The 22,517-nt window shown below is 38.0% G+C and overlaps 1 protein-coding gene across 8 annotated transcripts in view; it reads right to left on the bottom strand.

The window, feature by feature from the left end:
• The window catches only part of fmnl3 (formin-like 3), a 58,986-nt gene extending 39,187 nt beyond the window's left edge, over positions 1–19,799 (bottom strand). For all 8 annotated transcript variants that reach the window (XR_010802623.1, XM_066670964.1, XM_066670966.1 and 5 more), the window contains exon 1: positions 19,309–19,799. Coding sequence is in view for 7 of the 8 variants with exons in the window: in XM_066670964.1 (XP_066527061.1) it covers positions 19,309–19,422 (114 nt within the window). In the remaining variant the exon portion in view is untranslated. The remainder of the gene's footprint in view (positions 1–19,308) is intronic.
• Positions 19,800–22,517: the final 2,718 nt, after the last annotated feature.

The following is a 22,517-nucleotide window of genomic DNA, read 5'->3' as shown; positions in this document are numbered from 1 at the left end:
TTAAATTTGGCACAATGCACTCAGACAAGTACCATTCTTCTGGCAACCACCAAACTCAAACTCATCCATCATATTGCCAGACTGAAAAGTATGATTTGTCACTCCAGAACGTCTTCATTGCTCTAGAGCAGGGGTCGGCAAACCGCGGCTCCAGAGCCGCATGTGGCTCTTTGAGCCCTCTGATGCGGCTCAGCTTTTGAAAATAATTACTGAGTATTCTTTCATTCATTATCTGTAACCGCTTATCCAATTCAGGGTCGCGGTGGGTCTAGAGCCTACCTGGAATCATTGGGCGCAAGGCAGGATTACACCCTGGAGGGGGACTGAGTATTTAATTAAAATGTATTTTATTTTGGTTCGTTCATTTTCAAAATGTAATTCTATGAAAATTATGGCGATCTTGTAACATCTAAAATATTTTAATATTTAAAATATTTTGTCGCTCTTAATACACGTCACAACTTCCAACGTGCGACACCTGTGCGGTTTCTTGAACTTTTTGACAGCTGACTGCACGGCGCCAATAAAAGGATGACGGCACGCAGAGAGAGGACAGCATTTTTGTTTGCTGCCAGTGGATAATTTAAGTTTGGGCATTTTTTTTCCCCCATTACTACAAGGACTCAAATAGGCATTGAGTATTTTACTTAACCGTCAACCCCATGTCTTTTTTTCTGAGTTAAAAATGTTTTGTTGCATGCAGAAATGTTATTTCATTTTTCTGCAGTCGTTCTTTAATTTCACAAATGTAACACAGTATAGTTTGTTTATACATAGAACAAAGGCAAAAAAACCCTGTTATATGCAGTGTTATTTCATGTAAAATTTCAAAAGGATTTTGTGGCTCCCAGTATTTTCTTTACTGTGTGAAACGGGTCCAAATGGTTCTTTGAGTGGTAAAGGTTGCCTACCCCTGCTCTAGAGTAAGTGGCTTTACACCACTGAATCTGACTGTGTAATATTTGGTAGCAAGGAATTGTCACAACTGGACTTGTTGCACAGGTGGCATCACAGTACCATGCTGGAATTCTTTAAAAATAAATATGAAAGCTACTGTAACTTTAAGAGATTTTACAAGCGACAAGTTTGTGCTGGATTTAAATGAGCTCTGCATTTCGTGGTGATTGACATGACTCTGGCCAATCAGTGCTCAGCAAGATTTAAACATCATCATTTAGTACCTACTCAGCACAGTTGGAAGCCAGAGTGAGCTGGGACTGAAAACATATCCAGTTCCAGGGACCAGGTACCAGATTTGGCCAGTGAAAAAACAAAAGAACTGTGTCGAGTAGAGTCATGTAGGTTCCATGCAGCGGAGAAGCACCATTAGTTAGGGTTAAATCAAATATCAGCAGGCTGTTCTGCAACTTCAGTAGATTAGTATGATAATGCAACTTGCCCCCAGGTTGGTTGGAAGGATTGTGCTGGTACAACCTAGCACCATAGCTGCTCTTACGGGCAAACAGCAAGTGCCAAACTATAGACTATGAGGGAACTGAGGACAAGTGGGAGAAGTGTGCCAGATCATCTGCTGTAAATAAAAGACATCAGAAGCTTTTCAATAGTCTAACTTCAGTACTTGGTAAAATAACAAAATCTATTGTTATGCCAATAAAGAGATTCCACAGGGAATTTTCAATATGTATTATAATGACATTGGCTTTGACTGAAATGATTATCATTTAATGGCACAATTACATTCTCATATTTTTATATTCAGTATTAAATGTAATTCCAGAGTAATTCTGAAATGTACTCATGACTTTTACTCAAAAAAATCAACCAAATCATTATAATGGCCTCCTTGTATCTACATTCATTGTCCATTTAATCAGATTCACTGGACTTACAGGTGCACCTTGTAGATCTACAATCTACAATGTAAACACACTAAAATATGCAGGCGTGAAAACACCCTTAAACACTGTGTCCAATCACTGTCCACTCAGTTAGACACACCTACCTTGTTGGACCACCTTATAGTAGCTCATCTGATGCTGCACAGTTTTGCGTTGATCATCCTCTAGTCCTTCATCAGTGGGCACAGGAGGCCACATACTTTTGACTGGTGTAAATCAATTTGTACTTGTGTTTGTAATACTTCAACTCCATGTCCCATCCCTTACAAATAACAACTACATCACCCTATCTGACTCATCTTCACTGTTTGATTACGTATTGGCCACATGTCACCAAAAAAAAGCCCTGTGACACAATTGGAAAGTACTGTAAAGGAGAACAAAAAAGGAAATGAAAGCAAAGCAAAACAGAAAGAGCGATTAATACAGCAAAAGAGTGAAAAAACAGCATCATTTGTGTACAGTGGCTAAATAAGAAATGTGAAAAAGGGCAAAACAGTGTATGAGTGAGACTGTTTTAAAGGCTTATACAAATAATCACAGAGAAAAATTAGGTCACCACACACACACACACACACACACACAACCCAGGGATCTTTGTTAGAGAACAGTAGTTCAAGTGCTTGCTGGGTGTCCGATTGCAAGAGATGAAGAGAACAGAGAGACAGTCAGAGCAAGGCTGTAGGATCTAAAGAACAAATCCTAGTCACGCACAGCTCTGCTGAGAAAATAATAAACACTATACATAACAGAAAGCTCAGGGCTGAGAGGAGGAGGGACCTGTTGGGCTCTCTCTGCATGCTTTCTGTTAAGCAATGGTCTCCAATTAATAAAGAGGACTGGAATATGTTTATGACTTGCAACTCAGCCAGACATCCCCAAATAAACTGTTTAGCAGGAGCACACAAAGTGAAAGGGCAACAGGAAGTTTCCCATGCTTTTTTTCACACACTAACACTTGCAAATAAATATCTTATGACTCAAAAAACTGTTAGGGCAACAGAAATGGGACGTCTACAGTTGTGGGGAAATGTTGTTCTATATGGTCCATTTACATTCAGAAGCTGTGTGTCTTTTAAATTGTTTGTAATTGGATGAAGTTTAAATAATCTGTATGTTTTTATTCACTGCTTGAATTACCATAGATACGCATTTGCAACTCGAGTTGTTTAATTTTGTAGCACTTTCAGTAATGCAGTTATTCATTTCTTGAATTTGGAGACATTTCCACTTTAAGGAATATGAATCAACAAATATTACCCACCTATGGAGCAGGAACAGAGCAATATCCTCATCTCGGTTCATGCTTTTCAACTTTTGGAGTTCTCTCCGTCATCTTAAAAACTCCAGATGCCTTTTCTCTGGCATGAGAATTTTTTAACCATGTACTGACATTGGGGCTTCATAAACATATTAGATCAGTTCATTCATTCATTATCTGTAACCACTTATCAAATTCAGGGTTGTGGGGGGTCCAGAACCTACCTGGAATCATTGGGCGCAAGGCAGGAATACACCCTGGAGGGGTGGAGGGGCGCCAGTCCTTCACAGTGCAACACAGACACACATACACATTCACTCACACCTACGGACACTTTTGAGTCGCCAATCCACCTACCAACGTGTGTTTTTGGACTGTGGGAGGAAACTGGAGCACCCGGAAGAAACCCACGCGGACACGGGGAGAACACACCAACTCCTCACAGGCAGTCACCCAGAGCAGGAATCGAACCCACAACCTCCAGGTCCCTGGAGCTGTGTGACTGCAACACTACCTGCTGCGCCACCGTGCCACCCTATTAGATCAGTTTTAAGCACACAAACAAAGTGAACAGCTAGCAAATGGTAAAGAAATATCCTCTGAATTTTGTAAAATTTCATGTCACCTGTAATCATGCACTGTGAATTACAATAATACAAAAGCATAATAATCTTCCCTCTTTCCTTTTTTATGTGGCACTTTATAAACCACCAAACCAGTCTTAATGCTTCAAAAATAGGACAACACAGTCCTTGGGCCTTATTTGGCTTCATATAATTTCTGAGAGGCCAGTGGGAGTTCATGTCAGCAAGTAGTGCACATTGCATTTTAAAACACAAACAACGCATATAAGGTTTATTTGGGTACCATCCATGTGCTGCTTTGAGTGTCTGCTCCCATGAACTAGATCCGGATGCTTGGAGGAGTCCAGTATAAACAGTTCCAAAGCCTTCCCAACACTACAACTCTGACACAAATTCTAGTTGTTTGGCAGGAGATATGGGCATCCTCTTTGTAAAGTTGTGGTGACAAAATTCAAGTGAATTTTGCCTGTCAAACTCTTTCATAAGAATTTAAATAAAGAATTCACCAGTCCATTTGCACAGCCAATCCATCTATCAACCAGTGCTTTTGTATTGAGGGAGGAAACAGGAGCACCTGGAAGAAACCCAAAGATACTTGGAGAATACACCAAATTTCTCACATGCAGTGACCCAAGGTGAAGATTGGACCTAGGTCCCCAGGGGACTAAACAGGGGCTCCCATAGGGTCTGGAACTCAGACCTTTCAATGGTTTTAACATGTGTCACAGCGCCACAGCATTAGATCTCCAGACATGCAGGGCCAGCTTCCTATGACTGTCTCTGCAGTGAGTCCGCTGAGAAACCCTCAGGCACAGAGTGCAGAAATAGGGCTCTGGAAGAATGTACCGCTCTGTCAGTGATGAGTGGATAAGGGATCTGAGCAGGGTCTTGGGGAGGGTGCTTAGTCTGCAACACACACAGGATTAAATCCTGCTTACTAAATAATCATAAGAGTCAGTTTCATGGATATTCACCTGCTTATTTAGAGTATTTTAGGTTTAAAAAACCCTTCTAGCTGAACAAAGTCAGATATAAATCTTTTAAACATTGTGTTAGGTCTTTCAAAAATATATATATATAAATCAAATTGCATTTAAATTGTAATTAATAATATAATTTCTATTTTGTGCACAGTATGTAGCTATTAATTATATTTCATGTTCATTAGCTGTCAAGTCTAGTTCAAGTGGAGAGTCTAAAAAGGTCCATGTAAAGTCTCCGTGAAATTAAAAATAAGTCATACCAGACATTCACAGACGTGTCAGCCAACATAGAAGTATGTACTATTTAAATTAGTACATTCTGTAAAACCAGACAATAAAGAAAGCTAGCTGTTGAACCATCCTCACAGAGTTGTTTTAAGCTACTCTATTTTGCACAGAGCACTTTATTTAAACAGTAATATAGATGAAACATAATACAAAATCATTTATTTCAGTATAGTACTGCAACAGTAATAGCCACCTACATCCCGTATAAAACACTGCTTTTATTTCCTTTGATTATTTTAAGACCTTTGCCATTAACACTAACAGACTTTTGTTGGAAAGACATTAAACAGCGCATGATTGTACTTCAGCGCAATGTGAAATTGCACAGTAAGGGACAGCATCCAAAGCACAATGTAAAAAAATGTGCAATGAAGAAGATTGTGTAGCACTTTGTTGTAAAGAATGAATGGAATCAGAGTAAAACTACTGAAGATAAAAACAGATTTAGATTGGTACATTGACTGTGCATTAGCTGAGGCATTAGCTGACAAATGATACTGAAACCACTGTTATAATGCTAGTCTAGGTTATACAGGTTCAGAATTATTTGGGTCTCCTAATCACGGCTTAAGTGCAGCCAGTCAGCCTGTATGTGACACAAAGAACAGCAATGATAAATTAATCTGAACACTTCCTCTCTTTCAGAATCAAAGTCCCACAGAAGGTTAAAGGGAAAATGTAGACACCAGACAGGCTATAATTTCAGTATACATTTTTACACAGCATATCTTGGGCATGTCTACTGAAAACAGCTAAGGCTGTTGAGTGAGGCTAAGCCATGCTCTATGTGCCAAAGACGTCTGGATACAACTCAAAACAAACAGAGCCGGACTCTAAGTGGACACCCTTCCAGCCTCGAGAGATGACCAACTGATCTGTGGTCAGTTAAGATATTTACCTCTTGTAAGTATAATTAGGAACAATCGTGCTCCTCCTCCTGAACCAGCTTGGAACACATTGCAACCACTGCTACCAATGAATTAAGGGACAATGGGAACGTTTACTAAGTCTTGTTTCAAAAAAATGACCAAAGGGTGACATCACCAAGCACGGGTGGAGTTTACACTCTAAATGACTTAAAAGGAAGTTACTGAAGGTCAGGAAACCACATATAGCCTCAAATACAAAAGTTATTCAATTTTGCTAAAGCCATTGTTCCTTCGTCACATGGAGACTGCATGCAATATAAGAAAGATGCAAGGGAACTCCAGCTGTCACCAGTTTCATATTCCAGTTTTGACCATACTTTCAAAACAACAGCCTACTTCCTCACTAATGAATGAACGGTGGGGGTATTTCTCAAATAACATTTTGGCTAAGACTGTTCAACAAAAATGGTGCTCAGTTCTTCTCCTGTCTGACCCTTCAGACTCATGCCTTAAGTAATCTGACTAACTGAGAAATCTGGCTTTGCTGCTGTAACATCTGTAATGTTCTATATGTTCATTGGGGCAACAAAAGCGTGAACCATGTTGTTTAAGACTGAAGTCTATAGGTGTCCACAGATTTCAGTTTGTCCTCCAAATCCAAAGCGGAATTGTGAGAAAAAGTTGGACTCCTTTCACTGCCCTGATACCCGATCCACAGGCTTTAGCTCCGTAACCTGAACCAGGCAATCACGACAAAGAAATAGCATCCACAAAAGCCTCAACCAGCTCCCCAGCAGAGAAGCAATGCAGGGCAAAAGGCCTGAGGTGTTGGTGGGCTGGGATTTGACCCCGCACACCCTCACCCCTCAACCCCCAACCCCCACTGCTCCTTGTTTACACAAGATGACCAAATAATCTCCATGACTAATGATCAAGGAATGTGGTTTGTTCACACTCCCATGCTAATCTCTAATAAACGACTATATACTTAGTGAGTGATCCTCCTGGTCAAGGAACTGGTAGACTTAAAGCAGTGACACAGAATTTAACTGAACTTTTGAATACACACTGTCACTTGTTAATAATTATTGTAATGTGCTAAAAATTCTCAATCAGAAAAAAAAGATTTCTCAGATGATATAAGTGCAAATCACTTGTTTTAAATGTAGAAGTACAGAGAAGCAAAAAGTTAGAAATGGCTTAACTTGACAAATTTCATTTCTCTTGTTTCAGCTGAAAAGTGTGGATAACCTGGATTCAGTTCCCTGTGAATCTGAAGGTTGCTTATGAATTACATAATATAACATATTACAATATATAACATAACTTATTTCCAACTCTACCACCTGGTTCAAATGTTTACGGTTGAAAGCCAAACTTCTGTCCCCTTTGTCTTAAAGATAAGAGGCAAATATGCTAAAGTTACATATAAATACATTTTGTTCTCTGTATCCACTTGGATATATTATTTTGCCCAGCATATTCCCATATAAAAGTAAAGACTTTAAAAGTAGTGCTGTGCCATATCATATGTTTGCAATAATATTGATAACATTTTAAAACAACAACAAAAATATCCATATTGTATTAATATTGATATTCATACTTTATGTAATGATGTCATGCATTTCCACATATGACGTATGTTCATTGTGTGAGTCAATTAGACAAATTTACAAATGCAACAGGATATGGCTCTTACAAAACATCAGCTGTAAAAACATAGCCATGGTAATATGAAAGATCTGTAAATTAAAACCCAACTGTAAACACAACTAATCTGGTTCACCACCTCAAGCAGAAGCACCCAGTTGAGTATGAGGAAAATCAAAAATGCACCAGCAAAATTTCAATGGCCCATGTGAGCTCTAACCCAAGAAGACAGACTACACTGACTCAGCAGAGCATCTATTTGTTTTGTTAAGTAATGTGAAGCTTTAAGGGTGTGTGTATATATATATGTTACAAAATGTTTCTGGTGGTCCAGGGGATACCTGCCACTTTCTAATATATAAGCCACAGCTACCCTTTAAACACCCCTCCACTTGATCTCACAAATGAGATCAGCCTTCATCAAGTTAAGGAGGACATGTAGATTCAGAGATCTTGGGCCTATGAAGTTGTTTCTTGCCAGATAGCATAACCACTCAAGAGTATAGGAAGGTTCTTGTAAATACATACAAAAAAAAAATAGCACTGTATGGTACCTACTCTACTTAACTCAGCTAATCACTTGGTGCCTGGTTGGTTTTCCAGAGTAAATCTCCATTTGGTCATGTAGGCAATCTCTTTGGCCACTCATTGCTCTGCCAGGTTTACACATAATGTTAGGTCTCTACTCAGTTCTCTTGAAACCAGGAGCCAGAAGGGACCAAAAAAGCAACATAGCACATAGCAGGTTTGCCTAATGGAAAAGCAAAAGTACGGAGTAGAGCCAAGTTGAGTTAAATAGAGACCATGCAAAATTACATTATAACATTATTTAAATCTTAAGAGGTTCTTTTGGGGATCCTAAAGCTGGCATTACACATGGTACTGTAAAAATGCCATAAAATGTTGCACATTCAACCAAACCACAGGTCCCTCAGATATGGAATAACACTGACCAACTCTCTGTGTTAAAACATCATTGAAAAGAAGAATCTCCTTAACAAATTTTGCCTTTCACTCAAAATCCCCCTAACTGACTACAGGAAAAGCTACTCATATGAGCACAAGGACCCCAAGATATCACTTCGATATGGCTATGACTGGTGTTAGGGCATGACTCAATGCAGTCAAATCATCACTGCAATATTCCTAAATCTATTATTAAGCTTTCTCAAATGAGTAGAATCTTTAACAAATGAAGAACCCACTTCCTATTAATGCAGAAGGCTACAGGAGAAACAAGCAAGTGTACATTTTTAACAAATACTGTATCTCTAGCTCTTAAAATAGCTGGTTGGAAGTACAGAATAACAACTAACCTTGCGAGTGGGTGCTCATTTGAGGCTGGGCGCGTACCGACTAAGCATATTACTGTTATTTTCTCGTGTCCTTGTAAGGAAAGTCAGCAATTAAGAGTGATTTTTTTTCCATAAAGCAGACCCTTGCATGTTTACACATCCACTCTGTGATGTAGGGCAAGGTCTACCCCCTCCTCTCTGAGGAGAAGTCAATGCTAGTCCCAATTTGAAGGTCGTTATCACTAGAGCCGAATATACTTTGAAGGGAACCTCCTAAAGAGCTGTGCTCTTGGCCATGTCAAATACTCAAGGTCAGGATGAGGATGCCATATGTGAGTGCTTTAAACTCCTTGCTCCAAAAACTGTGACACTGCAGCTTCCATTTCACCTAGCTATTAGTGAATCCTGCAAGCCATAAATTACTTTAATTCTCTGAAGAACATGTTCCTGCCAAATGCCTCTTCACAGGAAACAACCACACATTAACTGTGAGCTGGATTATTTTTAGAATGTTTTTCATGGAAACCTTTCACCAGTTATAGCGATTGTGTCGTAAGAATGTGAAGCACGCTGAATCAAACGTAAACAGAGCATTGATAAAACTGGTGATGAATCGGGCTCTGCGGTAGGTTCTGGAGAGAAGGATGTCCTGTTTTGTTTCTGCAGGAAACTAGCAGGCCACAGGGTTGGTGGACAAATGTAGAGCATGCCAAGAACAAATGTTTCAAGTAGATCATCCACGTAAAGGTGCATACACACAAGCATACACACAAATGTGCATACAGCACAAGAAATCTGTCTAACAGTGTAAGCTGGGGTTTTCCACATATAAAAGACTTCAAAAACATTTAAATAATTTACCAGGTTTAATCACCATAAATTCACAGGATATTTTTAGTATACAGACCAACCATAGATCATACACACAATAATATTTTCCTTCTATTATTAGCTAACTGTTTGAGGTTTGAAGATTGACTTTTCACAGTAGAGCAACCTAGTATAAATATACCACAGTATCATGGGGCTAATTATCCATTTAAAATACAAAAGCAAGTGGTAAAAGTTACAAGAAATTTTGCTATCAAACCTATATAAGTATATTTGGGTATCTTTGTATAAATAAACAACACAACAAAAAAGGGACAGAAAAAAAATGTAATCCCCTAATTGTTCATTTTTCTTGTCCAAATAGATTTTTTTTCTTTGTTAAGTTATGGCAGAGGTCATGTTGTGAATTTGTGTAGTTGTGTGTAGCATGCAGCTTATACAGCTGCAACATGACATGGGCCACCAGTGAAGCATGTGATATTTGGTTTGAATGAACAAAACAGAACTTTTTGTTCAGTAAATAGCATTTAAGTTTTTTTCTGAGATATGAGTGTGATATGTGTGTATGATGGAGAAATGGAGAGTGATTTTCAGTCCAGAGCTTCGAGATAACTGTAGGGTTTAAAAAAATAATAATCCTGTATCTTCGCTGTGCAATGAAAAACATGTATCTCCGAATTAATCATTTTTCAGGACAAGGAAAAAACATAATCACTTAACTTTCAGTGAAAATCAATGTAAAAACATTTTATTCTTAGTAATTTTGGAACAAAGAGGGAAGTTAAAAAGTACATTTTTTTTGTAAACTTTTTGTTTAGTTACAGTAAGCATTGCCATGTTCTTCCGATATTTTCAATGCTATTACATTTGTAATACATAATGTTATGACTATTTCATTAGTTGCAGCATATTTAGCAAAGTACAATGTTTACAGCAGTTGAAGTTTAACGAGGCAAGTAATTGTTCAGTGCTGTCAACATACATCCTCTGCACAGAAGTCTAGAGAGAGTGTACTGTGAATTCCAGTCTATGTTTTGGTGAGTTGCAGGACACAAAATATAAAATAATGCCTAATATAAGACCTTTGAAAGGTTAAAAAACGAAGAGAAGGCTTTAACAGATGTACATTTTAATTGTTATTTTGATAAATGCAGCAAAGGGTTAACCTATCTAATCATACATTGTGTTTCACCATGAAACCCTGACACTTAACAAATAAATCCATGAAGCCAAGAAATATTCAGCAGAGTTTATACAGCATTATAGAGTTTTTGGTAACACTCAAATATATGTGGTCTTTCATAAGGATGCATAACACCTACATAAGCCTATACAAACTTATAGGTTGAACCCAATTAGGGGTGTCTTAATTCTTCTTGGGCAAGATGGGTAGGCCCAAGGTTTAGGACTATATAGCACTTGAAATGGAGAGATTTCGGGCGCACACAAGTGACCAAATAAAGCCACAAATGCCCTTATTTTGTCATTTAATAAACTGATAAATATTGTATAATCTATAATTAATAATAATTAGTTTTATGTAGTTTCACTGCATTATGTTTCTTTATTTCATAACAAGCATCAAACATGGCTAGCAGTTAGCAAATGTCTTGAAATATCCGGTTCCACCTTAAATGGTGAGGCAATTACATTCTAGCGCCTGTGACTATTGCAGTATTTAAGGTGGAAATTTCAAACAAAGGTCGCTGAATAAGCAGCTGAGTTCAGCTTCATGTCACAGAGATTTAAGACTGGGTGATAATCTGTTTGTGGAACACTTTTGACAGCCTATGGTGCTATAAATTTAACTACATCCAGAAGCTATGATATTTCTGCAGACTGGCAGCAGAGAACCACTGCAGCTTTTTTGTGTTCTGATGACATATCCGGCCCTTGAAGGGTTGTTCCATTTTGTAGCAAATTTCTAGCGTGAAAGCAACTTTTCTAAATTATCTGCTGGTAAAAGGGTGTTACGTAGCTTTCAGAACAAACACCTAAAATAAAATATTACTTTTGCAGTACACTTGTTACAGAATTTTGTATCTGGTGGCATGACCTGTAAAACTGAGACTACCACAGGAAATCTGTAGCAGACATTAGAGTGTGTTATGAAGCCCACTAGTATCCTACCGACACAAGACAGAATGAGCACACTCAGTAGTGAAAGGAGCATGCACTGCAACAGTCAGTGACTTTAGACGCACTTGTGATCAAGCCCAGAATACATTTAAAAGCAGAAATGCAGTGAATGAGAGAGGAAATAATTAGTTTGGAGAACCAAAGAATGAAATCATAAGAAAAAGCAGACCTTCAGTGTTACATAACTATGATATTGCACATAAGCTAGGGTTAGAAAAAGGAAATCATTTGGTTGTCTTTCACCAGGTTCTAACAGAAATTTTATCTTCCAGGCACCAGGCATTCCAGCAGAGGTTTCTACGAAAAGCCAGAGTGAAGAAGGAGTGAAGCACAAAGGCCTCAGAGGGGATGAGGCCCAGGCTTTTAAAACAACACACTGACAGAGCCTCCATTGTGCCGAGGAGGAAACTAACGGTCAGGAGTAGAGTCTGAACACAGCTGCAGCCGCACACATACACTAACACACACACAGGTGCGGAAACACTCCCTCGTCTGCTCTGATCTGTTTATGGTGCACCGGGTGGGGGGGGGGGATGGGTAGGGCGATGTGTCTCCTCCAGTGTAAGGCTAAGATATCAGTAATAAAGCAGAAAACGATAGAGAGGTTTTTTCCTATTTCATCACATTTCATTATCATCATCAACCGTTCATAATCAGTTTACTATGGTAAATTACATACTTGCATTATTAGCAAATGTCCTAGCACTGTCGTCGCCTCTTACGATCTCTCTTACCATACGTTAGAGTTATGTCAAATGTATATGTTAATAAACACATCATAAAAACATGCAAAGCAGCCTACACAAATATGCAAAACTCCCCCGTATTACTGATACACATGTCTGTCTCTTCTGAGGGACTATTAATTGCCCTCTAACATTAATAAGGTGGGTGTACGGGTGGAAAGTTGCATACCTACTGTTAATGTTTCCCATAATCAATGAATGTCAGTAAGAAAACATGACACACTCATGACATGAAACATGCAGTCCTCTTCAGGGAGCAATAAAGTCTGGCTTAAATTCAAAGCACTTTTAAACACCTGAGCTTAGCATGGCGCCGTTCTCAAAGACATACTCTAACATAAATATGTATTTATGTGTGTGTGTCTCTGTGTGTGTGTGGTCATGTTTTTAGCTACCTGCAAAGAATAAATATCCCGAACATAATGGAAAAAATGCTATGGTGCCCACATAGAATCTTGTTTATTTATGTATATATATAACATAGCTTTTTACTAAAAGAAAACTAAAGGGAGCCACAGACTTTTAGTTACTTGGATACTGATGTTAAATGCAGGGCTTGGGTTTACTCAGCAGCACTTAGCTACAATGCTACACAAGTTAAATGGTAATACCCCATAAAGACAGCACAAATTTATGCCTGTGTTTGTGTGTGTGTGTGTGTGTGTGTGTGTGTGTGTGTGTGTTTACATGACGAGAGGCTGCCTTGTTTCTACCGCCCTGACCTGGCTTTGTGACAGTCCTGTTGGGGAAACAGATGCAACCTCACAGAGCTCAAGTTTTGTGGCATAACAAACAAACAAAAGCTGGGTCCCCCCCATCTGCCGGCTCTTTAGAAGTGTGGTTTTTAGTGGCCAGACACACAAACACACACAAACACAAGCCAGGCCCAACAAAAAAATGTAGCCCTTAATGCCCCTGAAACAGGGCACCCAGCTTGACTGCGTTAGTTCCAGCCGAGTGATGTCTATCAAACACTTTGACTCCAGCACCATGTTGAGGTCAGTGGGACAAGAGAAGAGGCTGGAGGGGTCACTCTAGCTCCTCCTAGAATTTGCCTAGGCATTCCAGAGTGATCTCACACACACACACAAACACATTAATCTGTTTTTGTAAAATGCTGGGACATGGCATGTTGAAGGCCTAGGATATATAACATGTGGTATATATGTATGTATATAAGAATTGATAAAAAGTAGCTAGAGCCTAGTACAACCTAACAAATGGTTTATTTTGTTAAAGCAACACTATGTAATGTTTTTACCTTAAAATTAGAGTTTCATAACTATTGTGATGCTTCGCTTACCTGTTATAGGGGAAAACAGAGCCTCTGTTGTTGCTACTCCAGGGCACCACAGTAACTGCAAATATTGCATATATCCAGATCCAAATATTACCTTGTGTTTTTTTTAATTATTTAAACAATTTAAAATAAAAAATAATATAAACAAATGTAAATAAATAAATTAGGGCTCAAAAAAATCAGTCCACATCAGATGATGGGAACTCAAGATGCCCACCAACACTATCAACATGAACTTATTTAACTATATAACATATCCATGTTACATTTTACTTCATGTTAGGGTGTGCCCTACTCCTCTCTACTAATATATATTTATGAAGTGAAGACCACTGGACATTGCAAGTTAGTCTTGCTTATTACTGTCATTCCTACAACGTAAGCACATTTTTGTCCTAAAACTCACAACAGCAATCATACAACCTCAGGCGTGCTTAAAAGGAAAGCAGAACCAAGCAGCTTGTGAACACAATGCTCATATAGCCTAACATCACAATCAAAGACCAGCCAAACTGTCACACATCCCTTTCTTCTTCTTTCTGTGGCTCTGATTTGTAAATCTAGTGTGAGAGATTCCAAACGTAATAAGTTAACAACATAGGCTCATTAGAGCTATTTTTAAAAAGCAAGCCCTCCCAAAAAATGAACTAAATAAAAAATCCTGCTCTTCGTCTGCTTCAAAAAGCTTTGGTAAAGTAATTATCAAGGCGTAGAGCAGTGGCAGGCAGCCAGTTCAAAGGGAATTTTCCCTCTCTAAAGCTCTCCTGTGGCCTTCAGTGAGAGGAGACCACAGGAATCTGCCATGGTGCAGTCAAGTAGGGCCACTTTGAAAAATGATATCACACACAAATACACATACACCATCACTGCATCTCTGCAGTGTACCACCACCTCTAAAGTCTCACAAGGAGAAGTTTAGCTGAGACACTAAATCTCTGCATCACATTCAAACATGTACTAAGCTAAAGAGTAGGAGTAATGATTTCTAGCCTTAAGACTGCACTGTTCCAACCTATCACAGACCCAGGCTGCATGCTGATTGTCCACACACTAATACTATAGAGTGTATATTATACACTAGAGCTAGAAGATGTGTAACAATATTAATATTGTTAAACTAACTTTAAAATTGATTGCAATGAACTGATACCAGTGCCCGGTCATGAACGTCAGTCAGTGACAGATGTTGTAAATAATGTATATTGAAATATTATACATGTGTTTATAAATCATATCATTGTTATTGAATAGTTTATATTGCAAAATATATTGATATTGAATTGTTGTCCTGCCCTATTATGTACTAACCTTAAAAAGTCTTTGTTCAGACTAGTACACAGAATATTAACATACTACACAGTTTCTTACTAACAGGATGTGATGAACTGTGGCTATGACAACATGATGCCATTTTTTCAAAGGAAACTCATTTATCTGCCTCCACATTTTGTAGTGTACAGTGTAGGTCATAAAATAACACTTTACACTACAACAGTGCATTGTATGACAGATAATTTAACTATATATATTCAATATAAGCTTCACATCTAACATTTAGTGTGCTGTCTATTTGTCATCCCTTCACCTTTCGTGGCTTCAGTGCATCACGGGTTTTTATAAAATATTAATGGGAAAAATAAATTGCGGATTTTCGTTATTTCGCGTGTTTTCTTCGGAACTTGATTGGAAAATATATATATTTCATGAATATTTACATGAAAAAAATCCCAAAATGTATAAAAATATATTAAAAATATTCATTCTAACAATAAAGGAATGTTGTAAATCATAAAATATGACAGTACATATTTACTCTCAGAAATGAATAGTTATGTAGCGTAAAAGTGTGGGGGAGGGTTTATAAAGCCTTAGAATAGTGTATAAATACTTAAATTAATATAGCATCCCTACTTCGCGGATTTTCGTTTATCTTGGGTGTTGCGTTCCAGGACAGAACGAGGGAACACTGTAGTTGTTTGATAATCTGTGAAGTGCATATAGGGTAATAAATGAGACAGAGACAAATTTTCCGCCCCTGAGAAGCTCTTCCCTCTCCGTTTCCTATTGGACTATGGGACAATAATGTCCATCGTTACCATTATTAAAAATCAACTGGTTCTTAAGTATGCACTGCAGACTTGTTAGTCCTCAACTTTTATACATAAAGACGCAGTTCAGGATTGTAGTAAAAAAATCCTTTTTTTAAAAAATAAAATTCTGAAGATTCACCATTTGCTAACTTTGTTTGGGTGCTCAAAACCAGTCTAATGTGATTACAAAGCCACAGTGTCTGTAAATGATTGAAAAGGCAAACTAGCTGGGTACGGTATGCTAGGCTTTCTCTCACTCTCTCTCTGCTCGTGGCAGAGACATCTGGAGATTTTTTAGACAACACAGAGAGCTCCAAACTTTGAAAAGCCAAAACCAAAATTGGATTGCTCTATTCCTGCTCTATAGGTGGGTAATATTGACTTATATTTGCTGTTTTAGATCACTAAAGTTGGAAATGACTCCAAACTTGGGAGACGGCTAACTGCATTATCAAATGCACTACAAGACTAAACAACTCTGTTTTAATTGAAACAGTGAATAAAAACATACAGACAAGTTGATCTTCATCAATTTTAAATAATTGTTTGGACAAATGTTGAAACTTACAGACAGCACTGAAGGGCTTGCTAGATGGCAATTTTACCAAGCCAACAGCTCAGTAAACACACAGCATATAGTTTAAGAGCTTGACAACAGCCACAGCTAGCTTCCTCCATATGAACAAATCGCCACAGACTGACCATGAAAGTAGTGCAACAATATAGAAAGCACATCTGCTCTACTAGAGCAAAACCAGGCATTTTATTAGTGAAATGCATGGACTGGTGTAATTTAGCCCTGGGGCCTCGTCTGCTACCAGGTTTCATCAGCACACTCCCCTACACATGTCTGGCAACACACACACACACACACTTTGTGAGTCTCCTGCTAAAGTCATTAGTAAATGGATATTTCTGTGCTGGCACAAAGAGCACCCATGATATCATAACACACTGCCATTCCCTGTCTGAGGGAGGAAAGACAACTGTACAAGACAAACACACACACACACACACACACACACACATACACACACAGGACACTAGGATGACGAAGATACAGGGACGTCATTTGCTGGCAGGCAGCCACTGCTAGTACAATGTATAAACTAGGATACTAATGATACCTAAAACTGCTTTACGTGTATATTCTGTATAATACATGTAAATTACATAAAATATATGCAAATCATTATCATGAGTAGTGGTGGGACAAAATACATTTTTGGATGCATTTTAGGTTTTCTTTTAGAAGATTCCGAATCTGTTCACAAAATGTCATATTCAAATCTTTCTTTTGCATTTTGTAAAATGAGGTAAAATAAAAAAAAAAGAGCACATATGCCCATTTCAGCTTTGGGTTTGTAGAGTTCAGTAGCCTACAGTAGCAGTAGCACTGCTTCTCCATTAAGTGTTATCCAGCAAAACAAGTAACTCTGCACAAGCCTACAACTGTAAATATGATTAAAATCGAAAGAGCATCATAAATGTAGAGCACCTCACATTCTGTTCTAGGCCACACACATTTCTGATTCAATTAATTTGTACTGCAATACACTGTTCATGAATCTGTGTTTACATCAAGGTATATTATCTATAATGATTTTGATAACTGTCAAGCCCTAGTTATGGGTAACCTTGAGACACTAAAAGCTCTGACATTCTAAACCGTATCAAGATCCAGACTTGGAGCCTCATCCTGCTTTTCCTGAGCACAGACATCATCCTGAGAGGATAACTTTGAAGTGGTTCTATCTCCAAACAAGACACACAACAGGGTCTAGCACATGCTAGTGACCGATAAGAGGGCATGTTTATCTTTCCCACAAATTTAAAGCTCTGAAAGGAAGTGCAGAAATAGCGGAAAAGCCTCTTGCACTGTCTCCCTGTTACAGTGTGAACTAGTCAGTCTTTCCTACCACAGAGCGCCATGGATTGGGGGTGAGGAAATATCAGTGCAGGACATGACTGACAGAGTTAATTACTATGTTTATTGTGGAGAAATGTCTATTAAGTGGACACATTTCTATATTCTATACTGTACCACCATGTCGTCGACACCTCAGGTATACTATATATATATACATATATATATATATATATATATATATATATGTAATCAAGACCAAGCATTTCTGCTTCAGCTGACAGTCTAAAACATGCAAATTCAGACAGTCAGACTTTTTTTACGTCATTAAACAAAGGAACCAATCCCGTAATCTTGCAGTGAGGGGCTTTAAAGCTGAAGGCGAGTGAAGGAGGTGTAATTGGTCACAGAGGATGTGACTTATTGCATAGTCATTTGCGTCTAAAATTTATACTATTTTAAGGCATTATTGGAGAGGACATTTCATGACTTTCTTTCTTTTTTTAAGTAATTTTTAAATATGCAACATTAAATGACAGGAGGAGGGTAACAAAACATTTGGTCAGACAAAATCCGAGCTCATTCACAACAACGAAGCCCGCCTCAGTGATGATACAAAGTTAGCATGATGAGTTCCAGATGTGCCTTGTCGTGAACAATTGTGCCTAATATTGCATTAGACGCGGAGAGCAACCTTTAGACATAACTTTACGCTCTCTGCCTGGTTTGCTGACCATTGGAACACTTTCTGATGCTTAGCTGTCTACGCAGATGATGTCCTGGCTTCGGTCTCAAATGCGTAGGAGTTTTAGGGGAATTCAGAAAATGTTGCTCCTTTCTCAGTGTGAGAGGCGGTGGTGGTGGGAAATACAGAGATTTTGAAAGGGGTTTAACGTTTTCCACGCCTTTTCTGTGTAGCAAAACACGAAACACTGGGATTTTTAATCTTATGATGAGTTTGTATTTTGCATTTAGAAAAACATTTAAAATGAATCCAAATGAATTGACTTTATTTGAACTAGAATAGCCGCTAGAGGGAGACACACACACTCTGTGTCTCAGCGTTGCGGTGTCCTGTTATTTATGAAGGCGAAAAGTTAGTAAACCAGGGCAATGTTGGTGGCACTAACATTTAGACCAGGTGTTAAGTTTGTGGTCAACACATCAACGATGTTTTTTTAATCCCCCTTTTGGCAGTTTTTTTAAGGTTTAAAGATTTAGTTAAGGAATAAGTGGCTCTTAAGATGTATCAAGAAAGAAATAGCCTGCCCGGACTGTACATGTGCATTCTTTCATGAGCTTTCAAGGGAAATATACCGCTCGTAGTAACTGAAAAGACATAATGCATACACCAAGCAATAAAGGTGTGTGTGTGTGAGAGAGAGAGAGAGAGAGAGAAAGAGAGAGAGAGAGAGAGAGAGAGAGAGAGAAAGAGAGAGAGAGAGAGAGAGAGAGAGAGAGAGAGAGAGAGAGAGAAAGAGAGAGAGTGAGTGAGTGAGTGAGAGAGAGATGTTGCTCTTATTAGACAGCATTATCCACTTACCAAAACTATAGCAAACCGTTCTTCAAGCTCAACTTGATCGGGCATCGGGACTTTCAATGGCATCAAATGATGCTTTATCTCACACTGTCCGTCCACACTCTCTATATTCCCCATGGTGGTCTTCTGTTATAAAATCCACTGGCAAAATTTCTTTAAAAAATAAAAATAACAGCACTCCAGTAATAAATTAATCCAGTTCAGCCGAAGACTCACATCCCAGCGTTCTTCACCAGGTGCAGAGGGCTTACAAAGAGCGGTTCTTGGTGTTTACTCCGAAGTTGGGTTGATCTGGGGGTGTACTCTACAGCATCAGTTGCTCCAACAATCCATCCTGTGTCGATATGTTTCTTACTCTACATTTGCCTGGCCAATCCATGCCCAGCACTCGAACGCTTGTCTTGTTTATGTCGCGTCTCTGATAGTTTTCTCTGTACTTTCACACACTTTTCTAACTCTCCATTCATTTGTGCGCAGTGGTCCTGTTTAGAAATGTAGTCTTCGTATCTCATCTGAAAACAGACCGTCTGCGTTTGACCCTCCCCTAAACAGAGACCTTCCCACTGAGGCGGCGCCGGTGCTCGCTATCACTTATTCGGATGTGTCCCAAATAATTTGATATGAGCTACCCACTTTCCCTGGATTTGACCAGATAATGTATCAGCAGAATCAAAGAAGGCATACACTGAACTTTAATTAAACTATTTAAAGAAAGGGAAAATCTACTTTTTATCTAAAAGTGTTTTAGATATTATTCCTCTTGTGAAAAGCTTATTTTAGAATTACTCATTTTTATTAATTAATTCATTCATTGTCTGAAACCTCTTATCCAGTTCAGGGTCGCAGCGGATTCAGAGCCTACCCGGAATCACTGGGCGCAAGGCGGGATCACACCCTGGAGGGGGCGCCAGTCCTTCACAGAGCGACACATTCACTAGTAATATTTAAATATAATTATATTAACTGACATTTAATATAAAGGCTACTAATACATTATACTTATGTTAATGTTACCATTGTTCTAATACAATTTAAATATATGCTTAGTGTAATATAATTAATTAACTAATATAATTTTAATCACATGTTATTAGTAATCTGAGTGGTTCCAAAAATTACATAAATAATTAAGAAGAAACACCTTTATTAATTCTCTTAGGGTAATTGCCTCTCTGCATTTGACCCATAGTGAACACACAAACACACACTAGGGAGCAATTCTTCACAAACACACATCCGGAGCAGGGTGCTGTCAACTACCTTGGTGCTCGGGGAGCAGTTTGGGGATTAGGTGCCTTGCTCAAGGGAACTTCAGCCATGAATGACTTTTTCCTTGCTTGTCCCGGGATTTGAACAGGCCTCAAGCTCGCTTCTCTAACCTCAAGGCCACGGCTGCCCCCCCACAAACGTACAAAAGTACAAGGAACTGCAACTTTGCATTCATTCAGTACAAAATGATTAATTAACATTGCCATTGTCCAATAAAAAACATGTATCTTCCAAAATAGTAATTTTACAGCAGAAGGAAAAAAACTTTCTTAAATTTCAATAGAAGTGAATGATTGGTTCCTTTTATTTATGATGTGAGAAACCATGGATGTCTGAATATCCACCTGTTTGATCTTTGAAATGCTATTGTGTATATATACAGGTGCTGGACATAAATTTAGAATATCATGAAAAAGTTTATTTATTTGAGTAATTCCATTCAAAATGTTAAACTTGTATATTATAGTCATTCATTACACATAGACTGATATATTTCAAAAGTATTTATTTCTTTTAATTTGATGATTATAACTGACAACTTAAAACCTTAAAACCCCAAGCATCTCAGAAAAAAATGAATTGATATATATATATATATATATATATATATATATATATATATATATATATATATATATTAATCCCAGTGGTCCAAAGGTCCTGACTACAGTCAGTGGTATCCTGTCTGGGGTGCTAAGTCATAATTATGATATCAGTTATGACATGATTAAGACATCAGAATATCTAATTATTATGAATTTTTATATTTCATTATTTTTAATTACAAAATTAGAAAAGAAGCCTATAAAATGGTTTATTGAATAATATTTCAGTGTGGTTTAATAAATTATGAATTAAATATTTTTATAACTAATATAAGTGGGTCTTGGTGACTTATTTGGATATTAAATAAATTAAAAGATAAAACCAACCTCAGCAGTTCTCACTTCAGTAAAAATATTAAATAAGTGTTACTATATCCACGAGTAATACAGACAAGTCCAGACAACTTCCTCCATGCTTCTTTTGCTTTTAATACATGTTTGTAATCGTAGAGAGACGTGTAAAGAACTGGAAAAGCTGTAATATCGGTTATCAGTCTCCTCCATTTTCTCAGACTGAGTTTAGCTTGGGGCTTGTGTTGTGACGCAGCCCGTTCCAAATTACCGATGCAAGGAATGCATCGGTAATTTAAATTGCATCTCATTAATATAGTATTTATTACTTAGTATCTCTAAATATGACTTAGCGTATTACCTTTTTTTCTTCAAGTGGCGGAAATGGACTTCCGTAAATCACAGACAATTCATTGGATGGAATTATTTAAAAATAACAGTGCCTCCTCCTGGCGATTTCAAGGTGTTATCCCACATTCTTTGAGGAGCAGTTTCGTTTTTGTGGCTCCTTATGTTTGGGGCACTATTCCCATGTCTAGTTTTCAGTTGTGACCATTTTATTTAAATTTAATAAAAAAAAAATACATTTATACTATTTGTCAGATGCTTTTATCCAGAGCAACGTACAAATAAAATAATTTTACGGATAGGTGAATAATATTAATACCTTTCTAAATATTATTTTTTACGAATATATTTTTTACGAAAATGTAGCTATTTGGAATATATGTGATCGTTGTTTATGAGTTGTTTGTTCTCATGGGCATCAAGGCTGTTAGAGAATATTTGTTCCTTGAGAAATTATGAAGAGAGATAAAGACTTGTTTACATCCACTTCTAGGGCTGGACTAGTAATCTGACATACCAGGCAGTCCTCAGGGGCCGATGCTGTTGGATTTTTATTATAATTTTTCCTTTTTTAAAGGGGGCGGCCCATTGGTCCATCTTCAATATAGACAGTGGACTGAACCAATCAGGATATAGCACGAAAGCGGCCCCACCCCTTCCCTGCGGTGTCCCCTGACTCCCGCTAATTTCAGTGTTGAG

Source organism: Hoplias malabaricus, chromosome 5 (genome assembly GCF_029633855.1).
Source record: "Hoplias malabaricus isolate fHopMal1 chromosome 5, fHopMal1.hap1, whole genome shotgun sequence".
NCBI lineage: Eukaryota > Metazoa > Chordata > Actinopteri > Characiformes > Erythrinidae > Hoplias > Hoplias malabaricus.
This window is presented reverse-complemented; position numbering and strand designations above follow the sequence as displayed.